The sequence below is a fragment of the Mauremys mutica genome, chromosome 18 (genome assembly GCF_020497125.1).
Source record: "Mauremys mutica isolate MM-2020 ecotype Southern chromosome 18, ASM2049712v1, whole genome shotgun sequence".
Lineage (NCBI taxonomy): Eukaryota > Metazoa > Chordata > Testudines > Geoemydidae > Mauremys > Mauremys mutica.
Window position 1 is genome coordinate 10882510 of NC_059089.1, and position 26584 is coordinate 10909093.

Genomic DNA, 26584 nt, shown 5'->3' on the forward strand with positions numbered 1-26584 from the left:
ACTCCTTTCCCCCTCATGTTATTCTCCCAGAGGATCCCGCCCATCAGTTCCCTGAGGGAGTCATAGTCTGCTTTTCTGAAGTCCAGGGTCTGTATTCTGCTGCTCTCCTTTCTTCCTTGTGTCAGGATCCTGAACTGGTTCATCTTATGGTCACTGCCTCCCAGGTTCCCATCCACTTTTGCTTCCCCTACTAATTCTTCCCAGTTTGTTAGCAGCAGGTCAAGAAGAGCTCTGCCCTTAGTTGGTTCCTCCAGCACTTGCACCAGGAAATTGTCCCCTACACTTTCAAAAAACTTCCTGGATTGTCTGTACACCACTGTATTGCTCTCCCAGCAGGTAGCAGGGTGACTGAAGTCCCCCATGAGAACCAGGGTCTGTGATCTAGTAACTTCTGCTAGTTGCTAGAAAAAAGCCTCGTCCAGCTCATCCTCCTGGTCTGGTGGTCTATAGCAGACTCCCACCACGATATCACCCTTGTCCTTCCTGAACAGTTTATATCGATCCATGACAGTGCTCCAGTCATGTGAGTTATCCCACCAAGTCTCTGTTATTCCAATAACATCATAGTTCCTTGACTGTGCCAGGACTTCCAGGGAATTTTGCCTGAATTGTGATCAAGTTAATCACAAAGTTAAGTTTGTTTCACAAAGTTGAACAAAAATAAATATGGGGCAACAATTCAGATAAGGGAAGCTGTGGAGACACCATGGAGGAGAAAGTTACTGAAAGAAGAATTGACGGAAGAAAAGATTTTGGAGGAGGATGGGGGAGAGGTGGATCATTGTACAAGAAGGGGGGAGGCATTTATAAATCAAATGAAGCTAAACAATTCATTCACAAAGAGTAATCTTGGTTGAATTTTGCCTTACATTTATTAAAATGAACTGTCCACGATCAGGTCATAACATTCTCAGATTATTCCACGATTCAACTTATTTCCCCATCAACTCATTTTCAGTTTGCAGATCATTTGCAAATAATATGTTCCCAATATTTGCAGTCCATGCTGCTCTGATTGCCTGTGTCAGATGCTTTTGTGTCTGGTCCCCGACTGCATGGTGTTTGTAAATCACCAACATGGGAAGAACGTTGCAGTGTACAATTAAACCTCAAATTTGAAATGTTGTGCTTGGTGAATATTTGATCTTATAATTCCCTTTTCATGGCTACTTGAGCATCTGAAGCTTGAATGTTCAGATATTCATGGCAAAAGAAAATGAGATTCGCAAACATGTTGAATCACAATTTATTTTTGAATGTAAACAAATATTAATGGAATAGGCTTTTTTTTTTTTTACTACTACATCCTTAGGTCTGGTAACATAAATATATATGGGTTTCCACTTAAGCAAGAAACTTGAACATTGAATAAGTTATTTTTAGTTGTACAGAAGCTGACGCAAACACAGAAATGTCTCTCTCTGACATCTCTAATTTTTTCCCCTTCTTTTCAGGATGATACTGAGCCGTACTTTATTGGAATATTTTGTTTTGAAGCTGGTATAAAAATCATCGCTCTGGGGTTTGTTTTTCACAAAGGCTCTTATCTCCGAAACGGCTGGAACGTGATGGATTTTGTCGTTGTCCTCACAGGGTAGGTGACTGTTACCATTGCTTCAAGTTTGCTAAGGGATTAAGGCTGCTTTGTTTCATATTGTTTTTTAACTTTGGATCCGTGAAGCATTTGAAATATGCACTGTAGTAAAGTTGTGCATTGCTGAACTTACTGTCTTTAAATAATAGCTGTTGTGCTGAATGAGCTGGTTTTGAAATATTGTTTGAACTGAACTAAAAAGAAGTTTTGAAGACTTGTTAGAATCCGTTCTTTCCCAGATGCTCTGAGATACCTATTTTTCCAGGTTCTAATTAGCAATAGGCACTGAAACTCTAGTTACAATAAACCCTCCTCTGAAATGGTGGAGTGATTTCAAAAGGAAACACTGACAAAGATGATGGGTGAAAGTTTGTTGAAACAGCTGCAACTCCCTCAGACTTCATGGAGTTTCACCACAGATGAAGCTGACCCATTACAAAATAGTGGCTTTTAAAGGAATATAGAAAGAGGCTGAGCGTTCTCAAAAGCAGTACAGTTAAAAATTCTGTTTACGCTTCCTGAAATGTGTAATGCACATGTCTAGCTGGAAAACATCTGTTAGGCTTGGTATGTTGCACCTATGCTGAACACGCGTTATTCCTATGCTGTAGGTTATAACAGTTTACAATTATGTACTTTGCCACAGCGTGTTTAGCCAGCGAGAGATTAGAAAAGTAACTTTGTTTAAAGAGTTCTTGTGAATCCATAGTGATTTATGAACTGTACCCTTAAAGTCCAAAATAGATGTTAAGGTTTTGAAGACCTAGTTGAGGACCTGATCATACAGTCTTTATACAGGCAAACACCTGACTGATTTCAGTGGGAGTTTTGCCTGTAGAAGACTGCGGAATCAGCCCATTAAGTGTTAATATCTACTTGTTTTACATACCTCTCTCTGGCACCGTGAGTATATTCTCATGGGGAATATACATTCTCTGATGTCCGTATCCTGGCATGTGATATGGAATGGAGTGCTGTTAGGAAAGTGCGCGCATACACACACACTCTTTCCTAACCACACTCCATTTTATATATATAATATAAAATCAGTAGATGCATTCTGACTGTAATTCTGTTTGTTATTCAATGTACCATGTGATGTGACTGTCAAGATGTTTAAGGGAATTGTTTATGCATTAGGAAGAAAAGAAATGTGTACGCTTTGATTCTCCTGCCGCTGGTGTAAATCAAGAGCATCTTCACTGGAGACCCAAAGAATAATCAGGCTCATATTCTACGACTTTGTTAGAGGGGACCAAGATGAAACCTGAATTAGTGCAGTTGCTACAGGCGTTGATGATTATAGGATGTTCCACATCCTATTTCTCATTGTACCCTTGTAAAGAAAGGAGAAACAGACCTCAGTTCTGGAAAGCCCTTAAGCACATGTTTAAATTCACCCTTATTCCACAAAGCATTTAAGCATATGCTTAAGTCTGACTCCAAAAGTACTTATGCATGTGCTTAAAGTTAAGAGTACAAGGGCTTTCTTGAATCCAGATGCTTCTCTGAATAGGGGCCATGTTTCGGTTTATACGGGCAGGTTTTTTGATTTCCTTTTTTTTTTTTTTTTTAAAGACCTGAACACACAATCAGAACACACCGTGTTAAATGCTTCCTGATTGTGACTGAGTTGCTCAGGATTTAGCTCCAGGGTGTGGAATACTCCTGGCACGTGCCGTGCCGGTGGAATCATAAATGAATGTGTAATGCTGTAGGCACGACACGGGCATTTTATTGCTATAATTTCTATTGCAAGTACTTGCAGAGCTGTTTGATCTCTGAATATAATTGTGGATTACCAGTTTGATTAGACAGCTGTAATAAGGAATCCTGTTGTCATCTTCAAACATGTATAATCCTTTGAAGTACAATCCTGTTAATGTCAAGGCTTCTGGTTTCCAGTGGTGGCACTAGCTGGGTTGTATTGAAGTTGTCTTGTACATGGACTTCCCAGCAGGCAAGCAGTGCAGGGAAGACTTAGTGTAAACTAAGTGACATCAAGTATAGCAGCCATCTCCACTGAAGAAATTCACATCACCTGTAAATATTACAACTCATGGCCTTGATTCTTTGGCACGGTACTTACATGCATGCTTAACGTCAAGCATTGAAGTCAATGGGATTGCTCATGTGTTTAAAGTTAGGTATGTAGTGTCTGTACCTTCCTAAATTGGGGCCTGAGTTTGAAAGACCAGTAATGAAAAGAAGGAACTTATGGGACAGAAGTGGTGTTGAAAGATCTGCAACATCACACAGGATATTAAATTAATTTTTCTATGAAGACTGTTGTACTCTGGTCAATTTCCTAGATTAACAGGTTCTTCTTAGTTTACTGTTCTTGCTCCACTTTTTCTAGACTAAAAGGCAAGAATTTATGGTTGTTTGGGCATCACTGGCTAGCTCAGATATCTTTATTTACCCACTCATTTTTTTCTCCAATAACCCATATACATAAGAAGCTTTAAGCAAAGCCATTTTGTTAGAGAGAGAGATCATGACATCCCCGCAAGAGGACTTTAAAGAAAGGTCACTGAGGAAGAATGTTTACCAATAACAAACCTGATTATTTCTTCAGGGAAGACTTTGCTCGTTGGTGACACGAATTCAACTTGAATTTTTCTTTTCTATGAAAGGTGACAGCAGATTAGTTTATTTAAAAATGCTTGTGCTGGGGCGCGCGTGCGCGTGTATCAGAAAATAATAAAAATGACCTACAGTAGTAAATCTGCAGCTGATGCAGCATTTCACATATTTATAGAATGTGTGCTACAGTATATTACTCTTGCTACACTAATATGGCAAACTCTGTCGTTGCCACGTTATTTTCTTCTTGCCATACGTACTGATACTTTGTGAGATGGATTAATTCCTCTTATGTGGAAAGTGCACAACTGTCAAACCAGACAACCCCTTGGTCATTCCAGACTCCTCTCATTGCAAAGATAAAAAGGTAGCCTGTGTTCAGAGCGCAAGCACAGAACAAAGCTCGCCTTCAAATTAATTTGAAATAGATATGGATTTTGATTTCTCAGGTTTGTGAGATTGTGAAAACATATGAAGTGATACAGAAAATTACACACACACACAGAGCGCCTCTGTTAATCCTGTATTCTTTGTAGAGATAAATGATGAACACCGGAAAACCTGATCTCATTTTCAGCTTTCAGCTTAAACCCAGAAAAGCAAAAAGCAGATTTGCTCTCATTAGCTGTTTCCATAGGGAGAGGGCTAGTTTGTGCTGAGCTTTTATCAAACCCATCCTTTGTGTGAATTTGAACATGAGCCGATCACCTGTCTCAACAGATATTCTGCAAACTGCCATATCCCTTTCTCGGCCTCTTTTCCCCCACGCCAAAGCCCAAATCCTGGAACATTTTTGATGATGTTGTTGTGGCTGCCAGCAATGATAGACGTTTTGTCTGTCAAAATTAGACATTAGAACTTGTTAATTAGAAAATAAATCACATTTCTGGTATCTGCAGCCAGGATCAATATCCTATTGAACTAAACTGGAGGCTAATAGATTGTGGCCTAAAATGACTTGTTTTATCATTCCAGAAAGCACTCAGTCAGTGTCTTACCACAAAAGTGCTGTGGTGTCTCTTTCTCATTTACTTTCAGGAAAGCCTGCCGATTTGTTGTTAATAAAGGCAAGGGAAACAAATAGATTTCTGCTTTTCAGAAGATTGCCTTTCCCCTGGATTTTGTTTTTGTTTTAAACTCCTCCGGTTGCAGACAAGTACCAAGGAAAGCTGCATTGTTGTGATGTCTGTTGCTATATTAGAAGGAGCCACAAGTATTTAATAGCTGCTGTTGTTTGACTTGCTTATTTTTATTGGTGTGTTTTAACTCCAGTGACATTTCTTTCCCGTAGTAACTGTTAACAAAAAACCCAAAACAAAACGCACCTGAATAAGTGGACCAGAACCAGAGGAGCTTGTTAACTATTAGCACCAGAGAATAGGCCCTGCACATCTTAGATCCACCTGTGCACCTGCAATGTGTCCTGTAATAGCAATTCCCAATGTTTTGGGGACTGGAGCTAACTACCTGGTGTGGTGCATCAGTGTCATTCCCAGAAGCTTGGTATAATGTTCCTTTGGATTAGGGTTGGATCCAGAGACAACTGAAGTCAGTGGAAAGATTCCAGTTGACATTGGTAGGCTCTGAAACAGGTCCTTAATGAGGTAGACATGGTAAACTCCCTCTACTCTATCGAAGGAACAGGCCGTGTGAACCTGCTGCTGTTCCTTGCAGTTAAGAACCAGCTGTAGCCTGCCATACAGTCACACTTGTCCACTAGCATCAGAGCTTTCTCCCACTTTAAGCTGCAAGTACTAACGGGAAACATTGTTGCATTCACTGCAAAATGTCAACAGAGCAATTTTGCAGAAGAGTCTATAGCCAGTGGAGGGAAACTGGCTTGTGTCTGCTTGAGCATTCCATGCAGCAGAAGGAGCGGTACTCTCACACCGGGTGGGAAGACAGACTGACAAATGTCGGGCGGTATGTTCTAGTGGAGCTGTTTCAGTCTCTGCTTCCAAGGAAGCATCGCTCTAGTGGCACTAGTAAACCCAGCAGTAGTTGGGAAGGTAATTCTTTTTGCACATAGTAACAGCCTGATTGTCCTCGATGTGGACCTGGCTAGTTACCAGGATTGTCTTAATTATGTCACCAATTTGATATACTACTTTTGTAGCAGGGTGTGAAAAGCAGCAGCTTCTGTACCTCAATGATATCAAGTCCCAGAACACTGTACTTTCTTTGTCTAAGTGCAGGGCAAGCAACAAGTATCAAATAAGCAGCAGAAAGCAAGAGGAGGCTAAATACATAGCTTCCTAGTTTGATTTAGGGTCCAAAACCCAATTCTCTTAAGAGTTACCAAGTCTGACAGTTATTAGGAGGAAGATACACGAATTATCAAAAGGGAAATGCACAGCAGTGTCCGGTGGAGCTCTGATCATGCAGCCAGAGAGGGAAATACCTTGCCCTGGTTTCGCAAATGTTTGTTTGACATGGGGGTGAAGAGTACTTGCAAGGTGGTTGGAAAAGAATGAAAAGTGAATTTCTTGAGGCAGACATGTAGGTTGGGATTTTCAAAACTGCCTGCTGGATTTTAGATGCTCAATTCCTATTAATCAGTTAAGCACCTAGAAAATGAGGAACACACTATTAGTGACCGCTTGTGAAAAGTTTGGTTTCAATAACTTGCCTAGCATCATATAGGAATTCTGCGGCAGAAGCAGGGATAGAATTCAGTTCTCCAAGGTAGCATTCACCCGCCTTAGGCATTAAATCATCTTTTCTCTTCCTGCAGTTCTCTGCCTCATTCACAACACACCTTCCAACTTCTGCAGCAGATGAGGCCAGGGTCCTACAGACAGGGGTGGCTCTAGCAATTTCGCCGCCCCAAGCACGGTGGCACGCCACGGGTAGGCGCTCTGCCGGTCGCCGGTCCCGCAGCTCTGGTGGACCTGCTGCAGGCACGCCTGCGGATGCTCCACCGAAGCCGCGGGACCAGCAGACCCTCCGCAGGCACGCCTGCGGGAGGTCCACCGGAGCCGCCTGCTGCCCTCCCGGCGACCGGCAGAGCACCCCCCGCGGCATGCCGCCCCAAGCGCGTGCTTGGCGTGCTGGGGCCTGGAGCCGCCCCTGCTTACAGACAACAGCCTTTTTCACTACAGAACCTTGATTGAATCCCAGAGCAGGGTCTGTCCTGCGGAAAGAATAGGATGTGGTCATGTAACTAAAGACGATCCGAATGCATACATACTGGGCGGGGCAAATTAAAGTAGCACAGGCAATGTTAAGTCTGATGCTTCCTAAATTATGAGTACTTGACTTTTCAACCTTAATGTTTTTATTCATCTAGTTTTGGTATGTAATATACATAGCGATGGAGATAGGTATGAAAAAGATCATTCACATAGGAGGCTTTTACACCTTTTAATATCTTTTACCCACATTTTCCTAGAGTCCTACTATAATTTAGCAAAAAGAACAGGAGTACTTGTGGCACCTTAAAGACTAACACATTTATTTTAGCATGAGCTTTCGTGAGCTACAGCTCACTTCTTCAGATGCATAGAATGGAACACACAGACAGGAGATATTTATACATACAGAGAACATGAAAAGGTGGAAGTATGCATACCAACTGGAAGTCTAATCAATTGAGATGAGCTATCATCAGCAGGAGGAAAAAAAACTTTTTGAAGTGATAATTAAGATGGCCCATAGAAAGTGTGAGGAGAACTTAACATCCTTATCACTTCAAAAAGTTTTTTTTCCTCCTGCTGATGATAGCTCATCTCAATTGATTAGACTTTTCCTGTTGGTATGCATACTTCCACCTTTTCATGTTCTCTGTATGTATAAATATCTCCTGTCTGTGTGTTCCATTCTATGCATCCGAAGAAGTGAGCTGTAGCTCACGAAAGCTCATGCTAAAATAAATTTGTTAGTCTTTAAGGTGCCACAAGTACTCCTGTTCTTTTTGCGGATACAGACTAATACGGCTGCTACTCTGAAAACTATAATTTAGGGTATATTTTTGTGGATTATTCCCATAGCACGGAGCTCATGGTGTCACGCCTTTAATGGGACTTCAACCTGGCTCTTATAATTGTGCCTACAGTTTTCATGCCTATGTCTTTATGCATGTGAAAAGCTTGGACTTGCGTGTCTGAATGCAGTTGCCCAGGCAATTGGCGTTTGTGTGTGCACAAAGAAGTAAATTGAAAGAAACTGTTGGTGCAACGTCAGAGGCTGCTTTTGAAAATATGCTCCCTGGATTTGTCTAATGATCCTCATACCTGAAGTGCTTTAGGGGCAAAGGGACCAGAAGAGGGGAAATGTAGGTTTGTCTGAGCTTTGTATGTATTTAACCCTTTCCATATCTTCAGCAGAAGGCAAAGCTGAGCACAAGCATCAGTGGAGATGGATACTTTCACAGGAGCAGGCTTTAATCTTGGTAATTTGTTGAAGGAAAGAAGTAAGCCTCTTTGTATCACTGCATTGTACGGGTGGCGATGGGCTATGGCTGATTGCTATTAATGTTGTGCATGAGTCACACTAAGAGCAAAGCCTATATAGAATTAGTCAATTTGATCCCTCTTTTCAATCTCTTTTGTGCTTTCATGATGGATGGTGACTTGCTGGTGCAGAAGAGCGAGTGGTACCTTGCGAAATGAAATCAAATAAGAAATGTGACAGGGTGAAGAGGGTCTGTGTGATTTCCAGCGAATGCGGCGTTAACTCCCTGCTGAGATCTCTCACTGGTGTCTGGAAGGAATAATGAAGCAGGGCAAGAGACCAAAGGCCCCAATAATAAATAAATCAGAGAGAACCCACCAAGAACCAGCGGCTTGGTAATTGGTGAGAAGGGCCTCTGTGGAGGCAGAACTCTACCTTCAGGAGCTAGCTTTAAGTAGGGTGACCAGATGTCCCGATTTTGGGGGCTTTTTCTTATATAGGCACCTATTACCCCCCACCCCGTCCCGATCTTTTACACTTGCTCTCTGGTCACACTAGCTCCAAGGGGCTTGGATTGTGTCCATCACCATGGTATCTGAGCCCCTTCCAAGTTTAGTGATGTGAATCCAAGAAGACGTGAGAGGCGGTGTGGTTCAGTGAGAGGGCATTAGACTAGGAGTCAGGCCACCTGTGTTCCAATCCCAGCTGGGCCAGTTACATCACATCTCTGTGCTTCGATTTCCCCTCCCACCCTTTCTCTGTCTTGTGTATTTTGATTGGAAGTTCCTAGGAGCAGCCAGTGCCCAGCGCAATGACGGCCAAGTCTCTGCTGGCATCTCCTGGCACTACCATAATGCAAATCATACTGATGTCTCTCTAGCTTTCCTGCCCCCGTCTGTGCACAGACGTTAGTGTGTGGAGTCTGGGATTTTGTTAGGGACTCGAGAAGGCAGCTGGAGAGGTGGGTTGTACCATATGGCTGCATTGTGAGTCAAGGTGAGCCTTTCCTGAACCCTGTGCACAGCGAGGCTCAGGAATAAAGCCACAGAGAGAATCTGTGCTGGGTGACCAAGTTTCCTTTAGTCTCCAGACCTGATGCCCCACCTTGTGGGCCAGGCCAGGACCTCTGCTGGTGCAAACTGGTGTAGGCCTTAACATTTATATTATGGTAGTGCCTACGAGCCAACCAGGTCGTGGCCTCGCTGTGCTGGGTGCACGTAGGCTGCATCTACATGTGGAACTGGTGCTGTGATTCCCAGTTCATAGAGATACATTCTCATTGGGGGTGCACACTCACAATAGTGGTGTGGACACAGTAGCACGGGCAGTGGTGAGTGGCAGCACGGCCTAGTCCCCACAGTCACATCCATCCAGACCCATGGACACGTACTTAACCTATGCTGCGGCTGCCCGCGCTGTTGTGGCTACGCTGCTATTTTTAGCGCACAAACTCAACAAGAGCCAGCACTAGCGTATCTACACAAGCTGGGATTCACGCCCTCCCCAGCTCCAGGTGTAGACAGAGCCATAGAATAGCTCCATTGACTTCAGTGGTGTGACCAGTTTACACCAGTTGGGGATCTGTCTGCCTTGAGAAGGGGAAGGAAGCGTGAACTCCAAAGAGCTTCTTGGGGAACACAGAACATGCCTGACCTGGGACATCCTAGGCATCAATCCTGCAGTCTAATCTGTGCAGCTCCATTGAAGTCAGTGGGGTGCCATGCGGGTGCTTTAGTTTGAACTCATCCATGTAATGACACAAGAAGTTTTTAAGCCTTTCTTTTGTCAGACGTTCCAAGCCTGGAGTTTCTGCCCGCTCCTCCTCCTCCCCCCTATTGCAGCAAGGTGCGAGTTTCACGTGAAAGTCTCTGAAGGGAGTTAGCTAATGGATTTAAGGTGCTTTTGTTTTGTTTTATTGGCAGCAAATACTAGAGGAGCTGACTACCTGGGCTGTGGATAGATAAATAATGGGCCTTATGCAACAACGGGCAAGAAGGAGGAGGTCTGTGACAAATGACTTTTCTCCAAAGAGAGTGAGGAAACATGACAGCAGCATTTTTCAGATTTCCATCTCCTGCCGATTTCCATGTTTTGTGCCTGTTAACAACTTCTCTGCAGCTTTTTCTGTTAGCAAAAAAGAAACACAATCCCCCGTGATTATGGCTGTGACATTACTGGAGAGCTTCCTCCTCCTTCGCCCACAGACCCTGCAGTGGGCTGCCTGCAGAAGAGGGGGGAAAAAATAATCCCCGAGCAATTGAATGGCAGGCATGTTTCCCCATTGCAATAGGGTCGTTATCTGAGCTGGTAACGCAGGCCGGGATCATTAATCTAGGCAGCAGTGTTACACATTTCATGGCATTAAAAGGGAGGCTGGTAACAACAGAATGTCATCTCTGCCGAGTCAATTAGCTGAAGAATGTCAAGACAATGGGGGCTTGGTGTGGTGGGGAGGTTTGCTGTGGTCTGTCCCTAAGCTGTGATGGTTCCATAAATGCAGGTGTCTGTCCCCTAGGGATGCAAAGGAGCTAGTGCCTGCCCTGGTGGAAGAATCTGGTCAGCTGACAGTTGCTACTCTCTGGGGCAGAATGTGCTACATAGGTAACTAACTCGGAGTGAAAAAAGAACAGGAGGACTTGTGGCACCTTAGAGACTTAACAAATTTATTTGAGCATAAGCTTTCGTGGGCTACAGCCCACTTCACGGGATGCACAGACTGGAACATACAGCAAGAAGATATTTATACATACAGAGAACATGAAAAGGTGGAAGTAGCCAAACCAACTGTAAGAGGCCAATCAATTGAGATGATCTATCAGCAGCAGGAGGAATAAAAACGTTTGAAGTGATAATCGAGATGATCCATAGAAGGTGTGAGGAGAACTTAACATGGGGAAATAGATTCATTTAGTGTAATGGCCCAACCATTCCCAGTCTCTGTTCAAACCCAAGTTAATTGTATCTAATTTGCATATTAATTCAAGTTCAGTCTCTCTCTGGAGTCTGTTTTGGAATCTGATTGGCCTCTTACAGTTGGTCTGGCTACTTCCACCTTTTCATGTTCTCTGTATGTATAAATATCTTCTTGCTGTATGTTCCAGTCTGTGCATCCCATGAAGTGGGCTGTAGCCCATGAAAGCGTATGCTCAAATAAATTTGTTAGTCTCTGAGGTGCCACAAGTCCTCCTGTTCTTTTGTGGATACAGACTAACACGGCTGCTACTCTGAAACCAGTAACTCAGAGTGTTGCGTCCAACATGGAGGGAATTCTATATTAGGCCTTGTCTTCACAGATAAAGAGGAACTGATCACCAAATGAAAAATTAATGGTAACGTAGGGCTTGTCTACACTACAAAATTAGGTCAATTTAAGTTAGGTCGACCTATAGCCACAGCAGTAATTAAATTGGCTGTTGATGTCCACAAGACCCTCTTTCTGCTGGTAGTGCGTGTCCTCACCAGGAGCACTTGCACTGACGGAAGAGGGGCATTGTGGGGCACTGAGAGCCAGAGTGTAGGGTGCTGACAGCTGCGAAGGGCTCACAGCTGGAGCCCCCTGGCTCTGGGGCTGACAGACAGAGCCGAAGACCAAATGTGGAATAATAGCAGCCGTGAACCTGACAAAAATGTTGGTTTCACTGCTGGTCGGCTCCCTGCTGTGAAATTGAGCCCCCTGCTAGGCTCACAGCTCAGGCTGTCAGCTCCTGGGCATGCGGGGGTTGGGGGGCTGACAGCTGGGACTCCCGTTGCCACCTCCCAGTGAGGGATTGGGGCGCGGGGGCGGGGAGAGCCTGAGCGGCTCGGCCAGCAGAGTTAAGGACAATAAGAAGGAGTTTAAGTATATTAGGGACAAAAAGAATCCAGATGACAGTATTGGTCCATTAGAATTATCAGCAATAAATATGCAGAAAAGGCAGAAGTGTTCAAGAAATATTTCTGTTCTGTATTTGAGGGGGGAAAAAAGCAAAGGATGTCATGTCATATACGATACCGTGCTTTCCATTCCACTGGTATCTCAGCAGAATGTAAAACAGCAGCTACTAAAGTCAGATGCTTTTAAATAAGCAGGTCTGGATAACTTGCATCCAAGAGTTTTAAAAGAGCTCACTGAGGAGCTCACTGGACCATTCATGCTGATTTTCAATAAGTCTTGGAACACCAGAGAAGTTCCAGAAGCCTGGAACTAAGCTAATGTGGTGCCAATATTTAACAAGCGTAAATGAGATAATGCGGGTAATTACTGTCCCCGTTAGTCTGAGATTGAGCCTGTGCTAAATAATGAAAAGTTTGATATGGGACTTGATTAATCAAGAATTAAAGGAGAGTACTGTACAGTAATACCAATCAAGATGGGTTTATGGAAAATAGATCCTGTCAAACTAACTGGATACTTTTTGTTGATGAGATCACAAGTTTGGTTGATAAAGGTAATAATGTCGATGTGATATATTAGACTTTGACTTGGGATCACACGACATTTTGATTAAAAACTAGAAAGTTATAAAATTAACATGGCACATATTAAAATGCTGGCTAACTGATAGATCCCAACATGTAATTGTAAATGGGGAATCATCCCTGAATGGGTGTGTTTCTAGTGGGATCCTGCAGGCAGTAGTTCTTGGCCATATACTATTTAGCATTTTTATTAGCAGCCTGGAAGAAAACATAAAATGATCGCTGAAGTTTGCAGACGACACAAAAATTGTAGAAGTGGTAAATAATGAAGAGGACGGGTCACTAATACTGAGCCATCTGAATCAGTTGTTAAACTGGGCCCAAGCAAATGTATGTGTGTTAATATAGTGAAATGTAAAAATATACATCTAGGAACAAAGAACGTAGGCCATACTTATTGGATGAGGGACTCTATTCTGGGGGAAAAGATTTGTGGGTTGTGGTGGATAATCAGCTTGAGTTTCTGGCATGACCATAAGGCTAATGTAATCCTTTGATGCATAAACAGGAGAATGTGGAGTAAGATCAGAGAGGTTATTTCACCTCTGTACTGGGCACTGGCATAACAGTTGCTGGAATACTGTGTCCACTTCTGGTTTCCATAATTCTAGAAGGATGTTGATAAATTTGGAGCGGGTTCAGAGAAGAGCCATGAGAATGATTAAAGGATTGGAGAACAAGCCTCAGAGTGATGGACACAAGGAGCTCAATCAATTTAGCATAATAAAGGGGAGTTTAAGGGGTTTGATTACTGTTTATAAGTACCTGCATGGGGAACAAATATCCGATAATTCACTCCTCAGGCTAGCAGAAACAGGCATAATGTCCCAATGGCTCGAAGTTGAAGCTAGACAAATTCAGACTGGAAATAAAGCATCAATTTTTAACATCGAGGGCAACAAACCATTAGAACAATTTACCAAGTGTCATGGTGGATTCTCCATCACTGCCAACTTTTAAATCAAGACTGGATATTTTTCTAAAAGATCTGCTGCAAGAATTATTTTTGGGAAGTTCTCTGGCCTGTGTTACACAGGAGGTTGGACCAGCTAATCGCAATGGTCCCTTCAGGCCTTGGGATGTCTGAATCCATGAATGAATCTACTAGCAGTGCTAGTGTAAGCAGTGCTAGTGATTCTGAGAGCAAAGAAGAATAAAAGGGCCAACTTGCATGATCTTATCGTAGAATATCAGAGTTGGAAGGGACCTCAGGAGGTCACCTAGTCCAACCCCCTACTCAAAACAGGACCAATCCCCAACTATTTTTTTTGCCCCAGATCCCTAAGTGGCCCCCTCAAGGATTGAACTCACAACCCTGGGTTTAGCAGGCCAATGTTCAAATCACAATGCTCTAGAGTGAAAATTACTACAAGGGAGGAGGGTGTTGTCTAATGATTAGCGCTGAAGTGTGGGACTGAGGACTCCTGTGTTCTCTTCAGACACTGACACACACTTTGGCCATGACCAAGTCACTTAGGCCTAAGTTTTCAAAAGCAACCTCTGATTTTGGGTGCCTCAGTTTCAGAATACCCAGCTTTAGGCACCTAAGGGCCTGACCACTAGTGGTGCTGAGAATATGCCTACAGCTCCCGTTGAAGTGGGTGGGAGCTGTGGGTAATCAGCCCCTCAGAAAATCAGCCCCTCGCAGGTATCTACAGCCAGGCAGCTTTAGAGTTAGAGGCCACTTTTGAGAACATGGGGTTTTAATATTTAGGACCAGGGCTGATCCTAAAGGGTTTTTGGTGCTTTGGGGACATTGAGTTCCTCAAGGTTTTCTGAAGGGAGATGATGGCTTGGCAGCAGCACTGCTGAGAAAGATCTGGGAGTTGTGGTGGGTCACGACCTCAACATGAATCAGCAAGACGATGCTGTTGCAAATAAAGCAAATTAGCAGAGGCCTAGCATGCAAGTTACGGGAGGTGACGGCCCTGCTCTACTTGGTGCTGGTTAGGCCTCCGCTGGAGGATTGTGTCCAATTTTGGTCACCGCTGTGTAGAAAGGATGTAGAGAAACTGGAAAGGATCCGGAGGCGAGTGACAAAGATGATCAAAGGGATGGGATGCAAATCATATAAACAAAGGCTGAAGGAACTGGATATGTTTAGCTTGGAAAAGAGGAGATTAAGGCAGTGGTGGATTAATGATTTTGTGGCCCCTAGGCCCTGAAATAATTGCTGCCCCTGGCCCCGCCCCTACTCCATCCTTTCCCCGCCCCCATTCCAATCCCTTCCCCAAATCCCCACCCCAGTCCTACCTCTTCCCCCAGCGCGCCGTGTTCCCCCTCCTCTCCCCTCCCTCCCTGCCCCGCGAAACAGCTGTTTCACGGCACAAGTGCTGGGAGGGAGGGGGGAGAAGCAGGACGTGGCGGCGTGCTGGTGGAGGAGGCGGAGGGGAGCTGCTACTACACTAACGGGGCGGGGTCGACCTAAGAGACTCGACTTCAGCAGTCGGCGTATCTTAGGTCGACTTACCTGGCCTTGAGGACGGCGGCGAGTCAACCGCTGCCGCTCCCCCGTCGCCTCTGCTTCCACCTCTTGTGAGCTGGAGTTCCGGAATTGACGGGGAGTGCATTTGGGGATCGATTTGTCGCGTCTCATCCCTGATAAATCGATCCCTACCCGCTGATCTGGCAGGTAGTGACGTCCTGCCCATAAATTTGCCGCCCCTGCAAATTTGCCGCCCTAAGCCTAGGCCTTGTCGGCCTAGGCGATAATACGCCGCTGGATTAAGGGGAGACATGAGAGCGCTCTTCAAATACTTGAAGGGCTGCCATAAAAAAGATGGAGAAAAGTTGTTCTCTCCTGCCACAGAGGGCAGGACAAGCGGCAAGTGGTTCAAACTACAGCACAGCAGATCAGATTAAATCTCAGGAAAAACTTCCTAACGGTAAGAACAGTAGGACAATGGAACAAACTGCCTCGGGAAGTCATGGAAGCTCCTTCACTGAAGGTTTTCAAAAAGAGGCTGGATAGCCACCTGCCTTGGACGGTTAGACAACAAATCCTGCAGCGTGGCAGGGGGTTAGACTAGATGACCCTTGTGGCCTCTTCTGACCCTGTGGTTCTCTGATGTGCCAAGGAGGATCAGGATGTGGGGAAAAGTGACTTCCACTCATTCATTCCAAAGTGTCAATAACTGCAACTTGAGAGGGGGAAGGGAGGTTGATCCAGGTTGGGCCGAGCAGCCCAGAGCTTCTGGGAGACTGGGGACTGGCAGAGTGCCGTTGGGCCATCACGTACATATCCCAAGAGCCAGGAAATACTCCCCTGGCTCTCAGATGATTAAACTGTTAATCTGCAATGTCATGGCAACATTGTTAGTGCAATCTGTTAGCACACTGGATTGGGACTCAGGAGACCTTGGTTCTCTTCCTGACTCTGGCCTGCTGACTGACCTTAGGCAGGTCATGTCCCCGCTCTGTGCCTCAGTTTCCCCATCTATAAAATGGGAATAATGGCACCGGCCTCCTTTATAACACCTTTTGAGAGCTCCAGATGAAAAGTGTCATATAAGGGCTTGGTGATTTAACCCTGGCCCTCCTGTGTCTGTCTGCTTACACAGGAAGGTGTGATTTTTTTTTATTTTTTTACCCCTTGATGTTTGAGATCTCCGGTAGAAAGGCCACTGCATAAAGGCAAAATGTCTTTAATATAGTGGACAGCAGAATGAATGGGACAGTGCACGGTTCCCTTAAGCTAATTCTGGGCTGAGCCAAATGCGAAGTCTTGGAAACTCTACTTCTGCAGTGTGAAAACAATGGATCAACAGGAATCCTAGTCGAGCCCAAGTCGAAATAGCTCCTGTTCTCCCCAGGTGACGTGTCAGGCATATGAAGAGCTGGGATATTTGAAAAGCCCTTTGTGATTCCTGCAAATGAGCTGGCTGGTTTAATCCCTTATTTAAAAAAAAAATCTCCTTCCTCCCTGGTGTTTCAGTATTATCTAAATCAGTAGCAGGCCCTGAACAGAAGGCTTTCTCTCCATTCTCTTGCAACCAGCCAGTCAGGCAAAGCACCTCCTGTTGGCTTTCAGTAATTGAATGGAAGGATCTAATTTGCTCTGGTGTTTCTATGGAGGAATATTGAAGACACCTGTTGATTTTAAGTGGCTACACTTATCCTGCCAGTCTGGTTAGGCCACCTTGGATTCAACAGCTGGCTAATGTTGGGGCAGGAAGGAGGTTCTGATTTAAAAACCCATTGCTGATCAAAGTAGATGGGGAAAGGCTCTGACCATGCTATTATTGCTGGGCTGAAACCAAAATAACAGAATCAAGCACCCTTAAACTGTAGGTTTAGAAGGTAGGCAATGCAAATGAGAGGGCCAGAGAAACTTCCATATGAAGAGAGACTGAAAAGACCAGGCCCGTTTAGCATGGGACATGGTGGAGGTATAGAAAATAAGGATTCATTCAGAAGATAAATGGTGTGTTCCAACTTCTCCTTTCATAATGCAAGAATAGGGAATGTGCAAAGCCACTTGCTCATTTGTAGTGCAAACTTATGTGATGCATAATTAACCTGTGGAACTCATTGCCACAAGAAATAACTGGGGCCCACATAGAGCCAAAAAAGGACTGGACACTTACATGAACCAAGAAAACATCCACAGTTATGTTAGAGAGGAAACATTTTAGAAAGGATATAAACTCTCCTGCTTCAGGGTTGTTAATGAGGGGGGTTAGTTTTTTCCTAAGGTAGTTACTCCATAACTGTTCTCTATGGGGTGTCTTTACCCTTCCTCTGAAACAGCTGCTACTGGCCACTGTCAGAGCCATGATGCTGGAGCACTGGTCTGGTTTCCTACAGCAACTCCTAATAAGCTTATTTATACATATGAAAGGCCAAATGTTGCCATCAGGTACATGAAGAAAGTCGTCAGTGGTGGCAGTGTGAGTTGCAGTGAGATGCAGGCTCCAATACTTGACATCTTTAGAGCAAGACTGGCTATGGTGCTAAAAGACATGCTGCAGCTCAAGGAAATTATGGGCTTTGTGCAGAAATTACTGGGTGGATTCTCTGGCCTGTGTGATGCAGGAGGTCAGACGAGGTGATCGTAACGGTCCCTTCAGGCCTTAAACACTATGTATCTGTGCGGATATTGGAGAGCAGATTTTGGCTCTAAAATTGTGTGTCATTAAACTGAATTGTTATGGTGAACATGGGGCTGTTTTTCTAATAATATAGGAATGGCTTCTGTGCAGAATAGCTGCTGTTGGTCTCTGCGGCCACACCCTGCTTCTTGCTCCGTCCAAGCCACCCTTCACGAGGGGAAGGCAGGGTTCAGAACGGACAGCGGCTGGCTGCAGCTTGTGGCAGGCTCTTGTTGCCTTGTTGCGTTATGTTGAAATGAAAACGTAGCTGTTAAATGCAAACTTCCCATGCCTGGAGAAGAATAATGCAGCTTCTAGTTCCTTCTCTTCCCAAGGAGAGTGTTGGACTTAATCCCCACCACCTGTAAGGCAAGGGAGAGACCCTAATTAGTTATGCTCCTCACCTGGGGGGTGATTGCCTCCTGGCCAGAGGAGGAGGAGCAAGGCTGGCTGAGGAGCAGAGGGAGCTCAGGTAGAAAGGGGGAGACCCAGGAGAGAGGAGATCAGGAAAGGTCCCTGTTGAAGGGAAGGGCCAGGAGTTGGGATGGGCTGTGGGCAGAAAGCAGAGCTGCACAAACAGGGTTAGCTCCTGTGGTAAGGCCCTAGAGGGGAGACAGGGTTGCCAATCCCTCCTGGTTTCGTCGGGAGTCTCCTGGAATCAGGCTCGATCTCCCGGAGGCTACTGAAGCCAAACCGGGAGATTTTTAGGTCGCTAAAAGTTCGGTGGTGCAGCAGGGCTAAGGCACATGCCACCCTTGCTGTTCCCATTGGCTGCCGTTCCCAGCCAGCGGGTGCTGCGGGGTTGGCGCTTGGAGTGCGGGCAGCGCGCGGAGACCCCTGCCCCCACAGGGGCCACGGGGATGTGTTGGCCACTTCCAGGAGCGGTGCGTGGCCAGGGCAGGCAGGGAGCCCACCTTAGCCCTGCTGCACCGCTGCCTAGGAGGTGCCCAAGGTAAGCGCCACCTGGCCAGAGCCTGCAACCCAACCCCCAGCCCTGAGCCTGCTCCTGCAGGCAAATTCCCTCCCAGGAGCTACACCCCAATCCCTCCCCCCAGCCCTGAACCCCCTCCCAGAACTTGCACCCTGCACCCCCTTCTGCACCCCTGCCCCAGGCTCAGCCTGGAGCCCCTCCCACACTCCGAACCCCCAGCCCAAAGCTCGTGCCCCCTCCCACAGTGCAACCCCCTGGCCCAGCCTGGTGAAAGTGAGTGAAGGTGGGGGAGAGGGAGGGACAGAGGGAAGGGGGATGGAGCCTCGGAGCAGGGGGCAGACGGTTTGTTTGATTAGACAGTCCGCCACCCCAAAGGGAGAGGAGTCCTGAGCGAGGGCCCATGAGGACCAGGGGATCAGATGGAAGCCCCTGAGGGATGGAAAGCTAGTTTGGGTGGTACGTGGACTGCCAGCAGGGAAGAGCCTAGGGGAGGAGTTGAAGTTGAGCCCTGGGGAGGCGAAAGACCCTTTGTCTAGAGTCTAGCCCAGGAAGGGCAAAGGGCCTTTTGGCTTAGCGCTGAACCCCAGAAGGGGATTCAGCTATTGGGGGGCTTGGCCATGGGGGCTGAGCAGGGGCGGCTCTATGTATTTTGCCGCCCCCAGCATGGCAGTCAGGCGGCTTTCGGCGACGCGCCTGCGAGAGGTCCGCCAGTAACGCGGATTCGGCGGCTTGCCTGTGGGAGGTCTGCTGGTCCCGTGCCTTCGGCGTACCCGCCGCCGACTTGCCGCCGAAGCCACGGGACCGGCGGCCCTCCTGCAGGCAAGCCGCCGAAGGCAGCCTGACTGCGGCCCTCCCGGCGACCACCCGGGCGCCCCCCGCAGCTTGCCGCCCCAGGCACGCGCTTGCTGTGCTGGTGCCTGGAGCCGCCCCTGGGGCTGAGCTGCAAAAGCCCCAGTGAGGCAGTCCAGAGATGAAACCACCGGGGCCGGACCCCTGCGGCTGAGGAAGTGGCCCCCAGAGGGAGTGCAAGAGGCCAAGTCCCCTGCAATGCCGCATCCAGGTGCGAAGGGATGCTCTGGAGAGGTGAGGAGGTGCATATACTGGGCACTAGCTCCCTTCTGCTCCATTTCCTAGCTCTCTCCTTGCCTCTTGATGTGATAGCAGCACTCCGCCCCGGGACTCTGGCAGCGTGGATAAATCCTGAAGGAGGCCCGGATCCTTTTCTAGCATGGCTGGGCCTGCAGCAGGGGGTACGATCACCTGAGGCTCTGGCTGCCTGTAAGCGTAACTGTATAACAGCAGATGCTGGCCATGCACATTCCCTAGATATGCACTAATACTGTTTCTGGTATTCGGCAGGCAAAATTCCAGAGAAGGAACAATTTCACAGTCCTAAGACTTGACTAGATAAGTACATATAGATGATCAACAGCACCTAAAGCCTATGCATTTCCAAATGCAGTGGATATAAATCCTGTGTCTTCACAGAGATCACATTAGCGCTCAAGGCCCCACTTCAGCAAAGCATGTGTTTAAAGCCCATTGATTTTTCAAAGGGACTTAAGCGTGTGCTCAAAATTAAGCATGTGGCCGAGTGCTTTACTGAATCAGGACCCAAAGTCCCATTTCTGAAACATTTTAGCAGGTGACATTTTTATCCTATTTACTAATGTGTAGTGAGTATCCCTGATCTGACACTGAAACAGACTTCACAGAAACAAACACATTTTCCCAGTTTTCCTTTCCTGGTGTCAAACTTCATTTAACCACTTCCCGGGCAGAGAGAGATTTTGGGTGCTGAAGATTTTTATAAAGTCCCGAGATGAAGAATTTCCCCCGGGATGCAGAGCTGAAAAGTTGGGTTGGGTGAATCCTGTGCTCTTCACACTGTGTCTAAAATCCCTTTTGTGTAGTAATGGATAAAGGGTTTTAAATTGGATCTGTACAACGTAAGAGGATTTGGGAATACTAAACTTGGCTGCCAATTGTAGAAAAGATAAAACCACTCCTTGATCCATTAAGGCCATTACCCCCCCAAAAAAGCATTTCTCTCCCCTTTCCCCTCCCCCCGGTTACAAAGTTACTGCTAATTATACCTGATATAAAATCAGGGTAACCTTGGATTAGCACAAGAGGCAAAAGGGATGAAAGAAGCTGGGTATGATCCGATTTCCCTGCTTTAACTGGACTACATTAAAAAAAGACTATAGAGGCAGGTAATGCTGTGTATTCACAACAAGGGATACAGGACAGTGCAAACCTGCCTGGACTCCATGGGTCCATACTCAGGTGGCTAGCCCATGCCCCCGCCCCCGGCTACGCTGCTATTTTTAGCATGCTAGCTCAAACAGGGCCAGCGCGTGTCTGTCTACCCGAGCTGGAAAGAACACTGCCGGCTGCAATGTAGGCATCCCCATAGTTAGTGCGGCCTAGTGGTTAGAGCACTGGACTGGGCCTTCAGAGACCTGGGTGCTATACCTGACTCTGGCCCGCTCTGTACCTTAGTTTCCCCATGTGTAAAATGAGGATAATGATACTGACTTTCTTTAAGTGCTTTGAGATGTACTGATCAGAGCTCGCTATGGTTATTTTTAAGGGCACTTAAAATGTCCCAAATGTTTAAAAATCTTTTTAAGATGTTGAAGCCCACCGGGGAGCATTTGAAGCTGCTGATGTGCAGGCACACGTTGGACTGCTTTATCCAGACCGTCCTCTTCTTCCTCCACTGCCCCCGGCCACAGCAGCTCCGTGTTCCTGTTCGGTATAATTGTTCTAACCTCCCGGCTCCTCAGAGACCCTTGTTGTTGTTGTTGGGAGGAAGGCTGGGTGAGGCTTAATTTCAATTTCTTATATCCCTGTTAATATGTTAACCTAATCTCTTTGAGAATGCCATTAAAAATCAATTACATTAATGGGGCTCAGTTGGAGATTTTCTAAAATGTGGTTATGGCCAGAAAAGTGACTTTGCAATATTAGCCCCTTGGTATTGCAGATATTTGCTCCTTATAGAGATCTTCCCGCTCATAGCTGGGCATTTTACTGACAACGTTTTGGCTCGTGTCAGCTCTGCAGAAGGCAACACAGCGGCTCAAGGGCAAGATGCAAATTTCATGCTCCAGGCCATAAGCCCATCACTTTTTGGGTCAGGAGGGAATCTTCTTCTCTCCTTTATTAATTATTTACATCGTACCATCAGTGGTGTGCTCAGCCCTTTGCAGACAGGAAAGAAGAAAACATCCCTATTAAGCCTGGAGCCTGAGCATGCAAATTTACTCCGGAGCAAATACTTACTACCCTCTGTAGTCGCACTGAAGTCACATTCTTCGCCTTCCTATCAGCCTGCCTCCTAGGTATTTCTGAGGTGCTTATCACTGTGATGTCTGAGTTCTGTTCCTCAAAGACGTGCGGTGCTAGTTGTTGGAATCAGGCTACTGGATTCAGTAACCCTGTGGTCTGATCTGCTGTGGCGTATGCTGTATATTTCCACCTCTGCCGTAATTTTACCTGCATGTAATGGAGGGAGGAAGGATTGTGTGGTGGGTAGCCTGGACCAAAGGAAGCTTGCGTTCAATTCCCCGCTGTGCCTTGATTTGCTGTTCAGAGGCTACGTATCTCAGAGATGCTTACCACTGCTAAATTCACTCCTGTAACCTAAAAATCTAAGGTAGCAGTTGATTTTTAAGGCATCTATTCAGCGAAGGGAAGTAATGTAGTTACTGGAGCATGTGTCCTTGCAGTGTCCCCAGAGCGGATACCAGGAGATGACAGGGCCTTTCTTGAGGTGCCCTTCCACCCCCTGTACTGAGCGTGGAGTGGAAGCAAAACTCGCTAACGAGAGCCCAGATTCTGGCCCATGCTACTCAAAGCCTGCAAGCTGTAGTGACCCCCAGCAGAGGAAGCGCTGGGATTAGTGAATGAGAAGCTGGATATGAGTCAGCAGTGTGCCCTTGTTGCCAAGAAGGCCAACGGCATATTGGGCTGTATTAGTAGGAGCATTGTCAGCAGATCGAGGGAAGTGATTATTCCCCTCTATTCGGCACTGGTGAGGCCACACCTGGAGTATTGTGTCCAGTTTTGGTCCCCTCACTACTGAAGGGATGTGGACAAATTGGAGAGAGTCCAGCAGAAGGCAATGAAAATGATCAGGGGGCTGGGGCACATGACTTACGAGGAGAGGCTGAGAGAACTGGGCTTATTTAGTCTGCAGAAGAGAAGAGTGAGGGGGGATTTGATAGCAGCCTTCAGCTACCTGAAGGGGGGTTCCAAAGAAGATGGAGCTCAGCTGTTCTCAGTGGTGGCAGATAACAGAACGAGGAGCAATGGTCTCAAGTTGCAGTGGGGGAGGTCTAGGTTGGATATTAGGAAACACTATTTCACTAGGAGAGTGGTGAAGCACTGGAATGGGTTACCTAGGGAGGTGGTGGAATCTCCTTCCTTAGAGGTTTTTTAGGTCAGGCTTGACAAAATCTTGGCTGGCATGATTTAGTTGGGGATTGGTCCTGCTTTGAGCAGGGGATTGGACTAGATACCTCCTGAGGTCCCTTCCATAGTAATATTCTATGACTGGCTTGCAGCCAAGTGATGTTTTCATAGGCAAAGCCCTGGATAGTCTATGGCCTATAATCAGTGGCAGTGCCCACTGGGCACCTGTAGTGGATTGGAAACTCTGGTCAGCAGTTTCATTTCAATTAGCAAGTGGGGGCTTCAAGCTAAGTGAGATATGGAAATGGCTAATACAAGGGGCATAGAAACCTCAGGGGTGGTTTTATATTCAGTTTGTTTTATGCTGTCCAGTGGACCACGGATGTTTGCACTGGCAATGCATAACCTCATCATAGACTGTAACAAGGCCACCTTAGTCCCGCTTCTGTCTCGGTCTACAAACTATGCAGAGACCCTTGTGCTGGACCAACCCAGTCCCACCATCTTCACAGCATACATAGCATCTTTAACAAGCAGGGGAGAGCAATCTCTCTCTTCCTCTTACTGCCTGCTTCCCCCTTTTTTACTTCCTTCCTGTGCCTAGTTGTGGGCTCTGGCTAATGGCTTAATTAGCCTTTCTGCCCTGCCCCACCCACAAATTAAGCACAGCTCTGCTTACTCTGCTCCAATTTGCTTTGCCTGATTGGAGCTGCTGTGAACAGAGTGCTGACTCATGCTTTCATACCTAGCACTCTGTCACATAGACAGTGGAAGGGGAAGCTGGACATTTTGGCAGGTGAGTGGACAGTAGCTGGCCAGGCGTGGAAATTATCTTGATTGTGAGATAAACACATGAATAGGATGTTTTCTCTAGTGGAATTTAGGTCATCTTTAGGTTTCAGGGTTAACAGCATGATTGAGATGATTAGGGCAGTTGGCACCTCTTGGAGCTGTGTGCAGACTGAGAAAGAGAATGCTGCATCTGTTTCGGTGTTTTTTTAAGGTTATCTTTACAATTTGGGGGTAGAAACATAATGTGAAAGAGTTGAAGCTTAGATTCTGGAGCACGATTCTGCCGAGCGTTTCATGTCTCTGGAATCGTGGTGTACACAGGGCTCCTCGCATGAGAAAAAAGGGAGAATGTGATGGTGGCGAGGTGAGGCTGATCAGTCAGGGCTTTGAGTCATTTAGGGAACTGAAGAGTCTGGTGCCCTCACGCATCGTGATTAACTGAGCTCTGACAGTGTGCTCAATGCTGTACCGAACAGGGAGGAGAAGGTGGATGCCTTCCCAGGGAGCTTGGGTGCTTGTGCTTGTGTGCTGGCAGTGATTGGCATCCTCTCTGTTTACCCAGTGCCTTCGGTACTCATTGCCTGAATGGAGATGGGAGTGCCACGGCAACTGGGCTTCAGTCATGCATGGGGTGGCAGAGACAAGGGACTGGGGCTGCAATGGCGGTTCTTAGGGAAACCTTTGCCCACTGTATTCAGAGTGCCCATCTCTCTGTGTGATGGAGTGACTGAGGCATAACACACTTCTGCCTGTTTACTGTAGGGACGGACCGATCCAGGCAGGGGCTGGAAGGGAGAAGGCTGTCTAGATTAGTCATGACCAGGTGTTTGAATGGGAAGAGGAGGGACAGAGAGACAGTGTTTCAACTAGGATAAAAAAAGACAAGTTCTCTTTCTGTTTCCACTAGAATCCTTCCACAGCCATTTTAAGAGCCCCTCACAGACACTGTGGCATTGTTTGGTGTGTGTGTGTGGGGAAGATTGGCCATCTACTCCTCTTCCTCCACCCCACCCCCCCTTGCCACAACATGGTCCCCGTTTTTCTCTTGAGAAGTCTGGTTTCTCTATTTGCAGGACCCCTGCCAGGCACTGGAGGTAACTCTTCCCACAGCAGGCAGGAGTGAAGTGTCCTGCTCCCAGATCACCCAGTGGGACAGCAGCAGATCTAGGGATGGAACCTGTTGGCTTCCAGTCCCCGGCCCGTACCACTGGGCTTGCGGAGGTGCCACTGGAAAAGATGCCTATTAGGTACACGTCAGTTGTGATGCTTTGAGGCAGAGGGGCATCTAGAAGATGGCTGCTGTAGTGCCTTTCAGTGGAGTTGTCGTCTTCCATATCAAGTACAAGGGCTGCCTTTAATGGCTTATTGCCCTTAATGCTTCACACCTGAAATCCAGGCGGGCGGGTGAGGTTTTTCCAGGAAGGGCTGGCTTTCCCCAGCAATGCCAACTGCTTCGTCTCATCTGCAGTCTGCTGATTAAGCAGTGCTCAGGTTAGATTAGATCAGGGGTAGGCAACCTATGGCACGGGTGCCAAAGGCGGCACGCGAGCTGATTTTCAGTGGCACTCACACTGCCCGGGTCCTGGCCACTGGTCCGGGGGGCTCTGCATTTTAATTTAATTTTAAATGAAGCTTCTTGAACATTTTAAAAGCCTTATTTACTTTAGATACAACAATAGTTTAGTTATATATTATAGACTTATAGAAAGAGACCTTCTAAAAACGTTAAAATGTATTACTGGCACGCGAAACCTTAAATTAGAGTGAATAAATGAAGATTTGGGACACCACTTCTGAAAGGTTGCCGACTCCTGGATTAGATTGAAATCTCCAGGCTTTTCTTTTCTGTCAGGTGCAATTCAAGGCCAGGCCTCGGCATTCACAGGCAGTGTATCTTGCAGGGAACAAACCAGGTGGCCGCTAAGCTGTGCCTAAGCAGCCGGAGTCAGCAGCAGCGTGGAGTTAAGCTGCAGACTGCAGAGTGAGCCGGATGCAGAACCTTTAGAACTTGTGCATTGAACAGGAAAAAGTGTGTGTGTTTGTGTGTGTGTATCTGTAAAAGAGAGACAGACAGAGACCTCCAGAGGTCTGAGGGGTGCCGAGGACACATCAGCAAAAATGAATTGAACCAGAAAGCAAAGTTCCCCAGTGGGAAAGACATTGGTTGGAATTAGCTCTCCTCATGTGGACTGAGAGGATGGGATACTTGGAGAGGAACTTTGTTGATAAAAGCCAAGAGTCTGGTGCTTCCTCTGCCTGACCATGGCAGTTCATTTTCTCCCTTGCATTGGTACTGTAATTCCAAGATCATTAGAGCCT

General features: G+C 46.5%; 1 protein-coding gene across 1 annotated transcript in view; it reads left to right on the forward strand.

Moving 5' to 3' along the window:
- Positions 1 to 26584, forward strand: part of CACNA1B (calcium voltage-gated channel subunit alpha1 B) — a 491615-nt gene that overhangs the window by 13199 nt on the left and 451832 nt on the right. The window contains exon 3 of the mRNA XM_044993192.1: positions 1455 to 1594. Within this exon, the coding sequence (XP_044849127.1) occupies positions 1455 to 1594 (140 nt within the window). The remainder of the gene's footprint in view (positions 1 to 1454; positions 1595 to 26584) is intronic.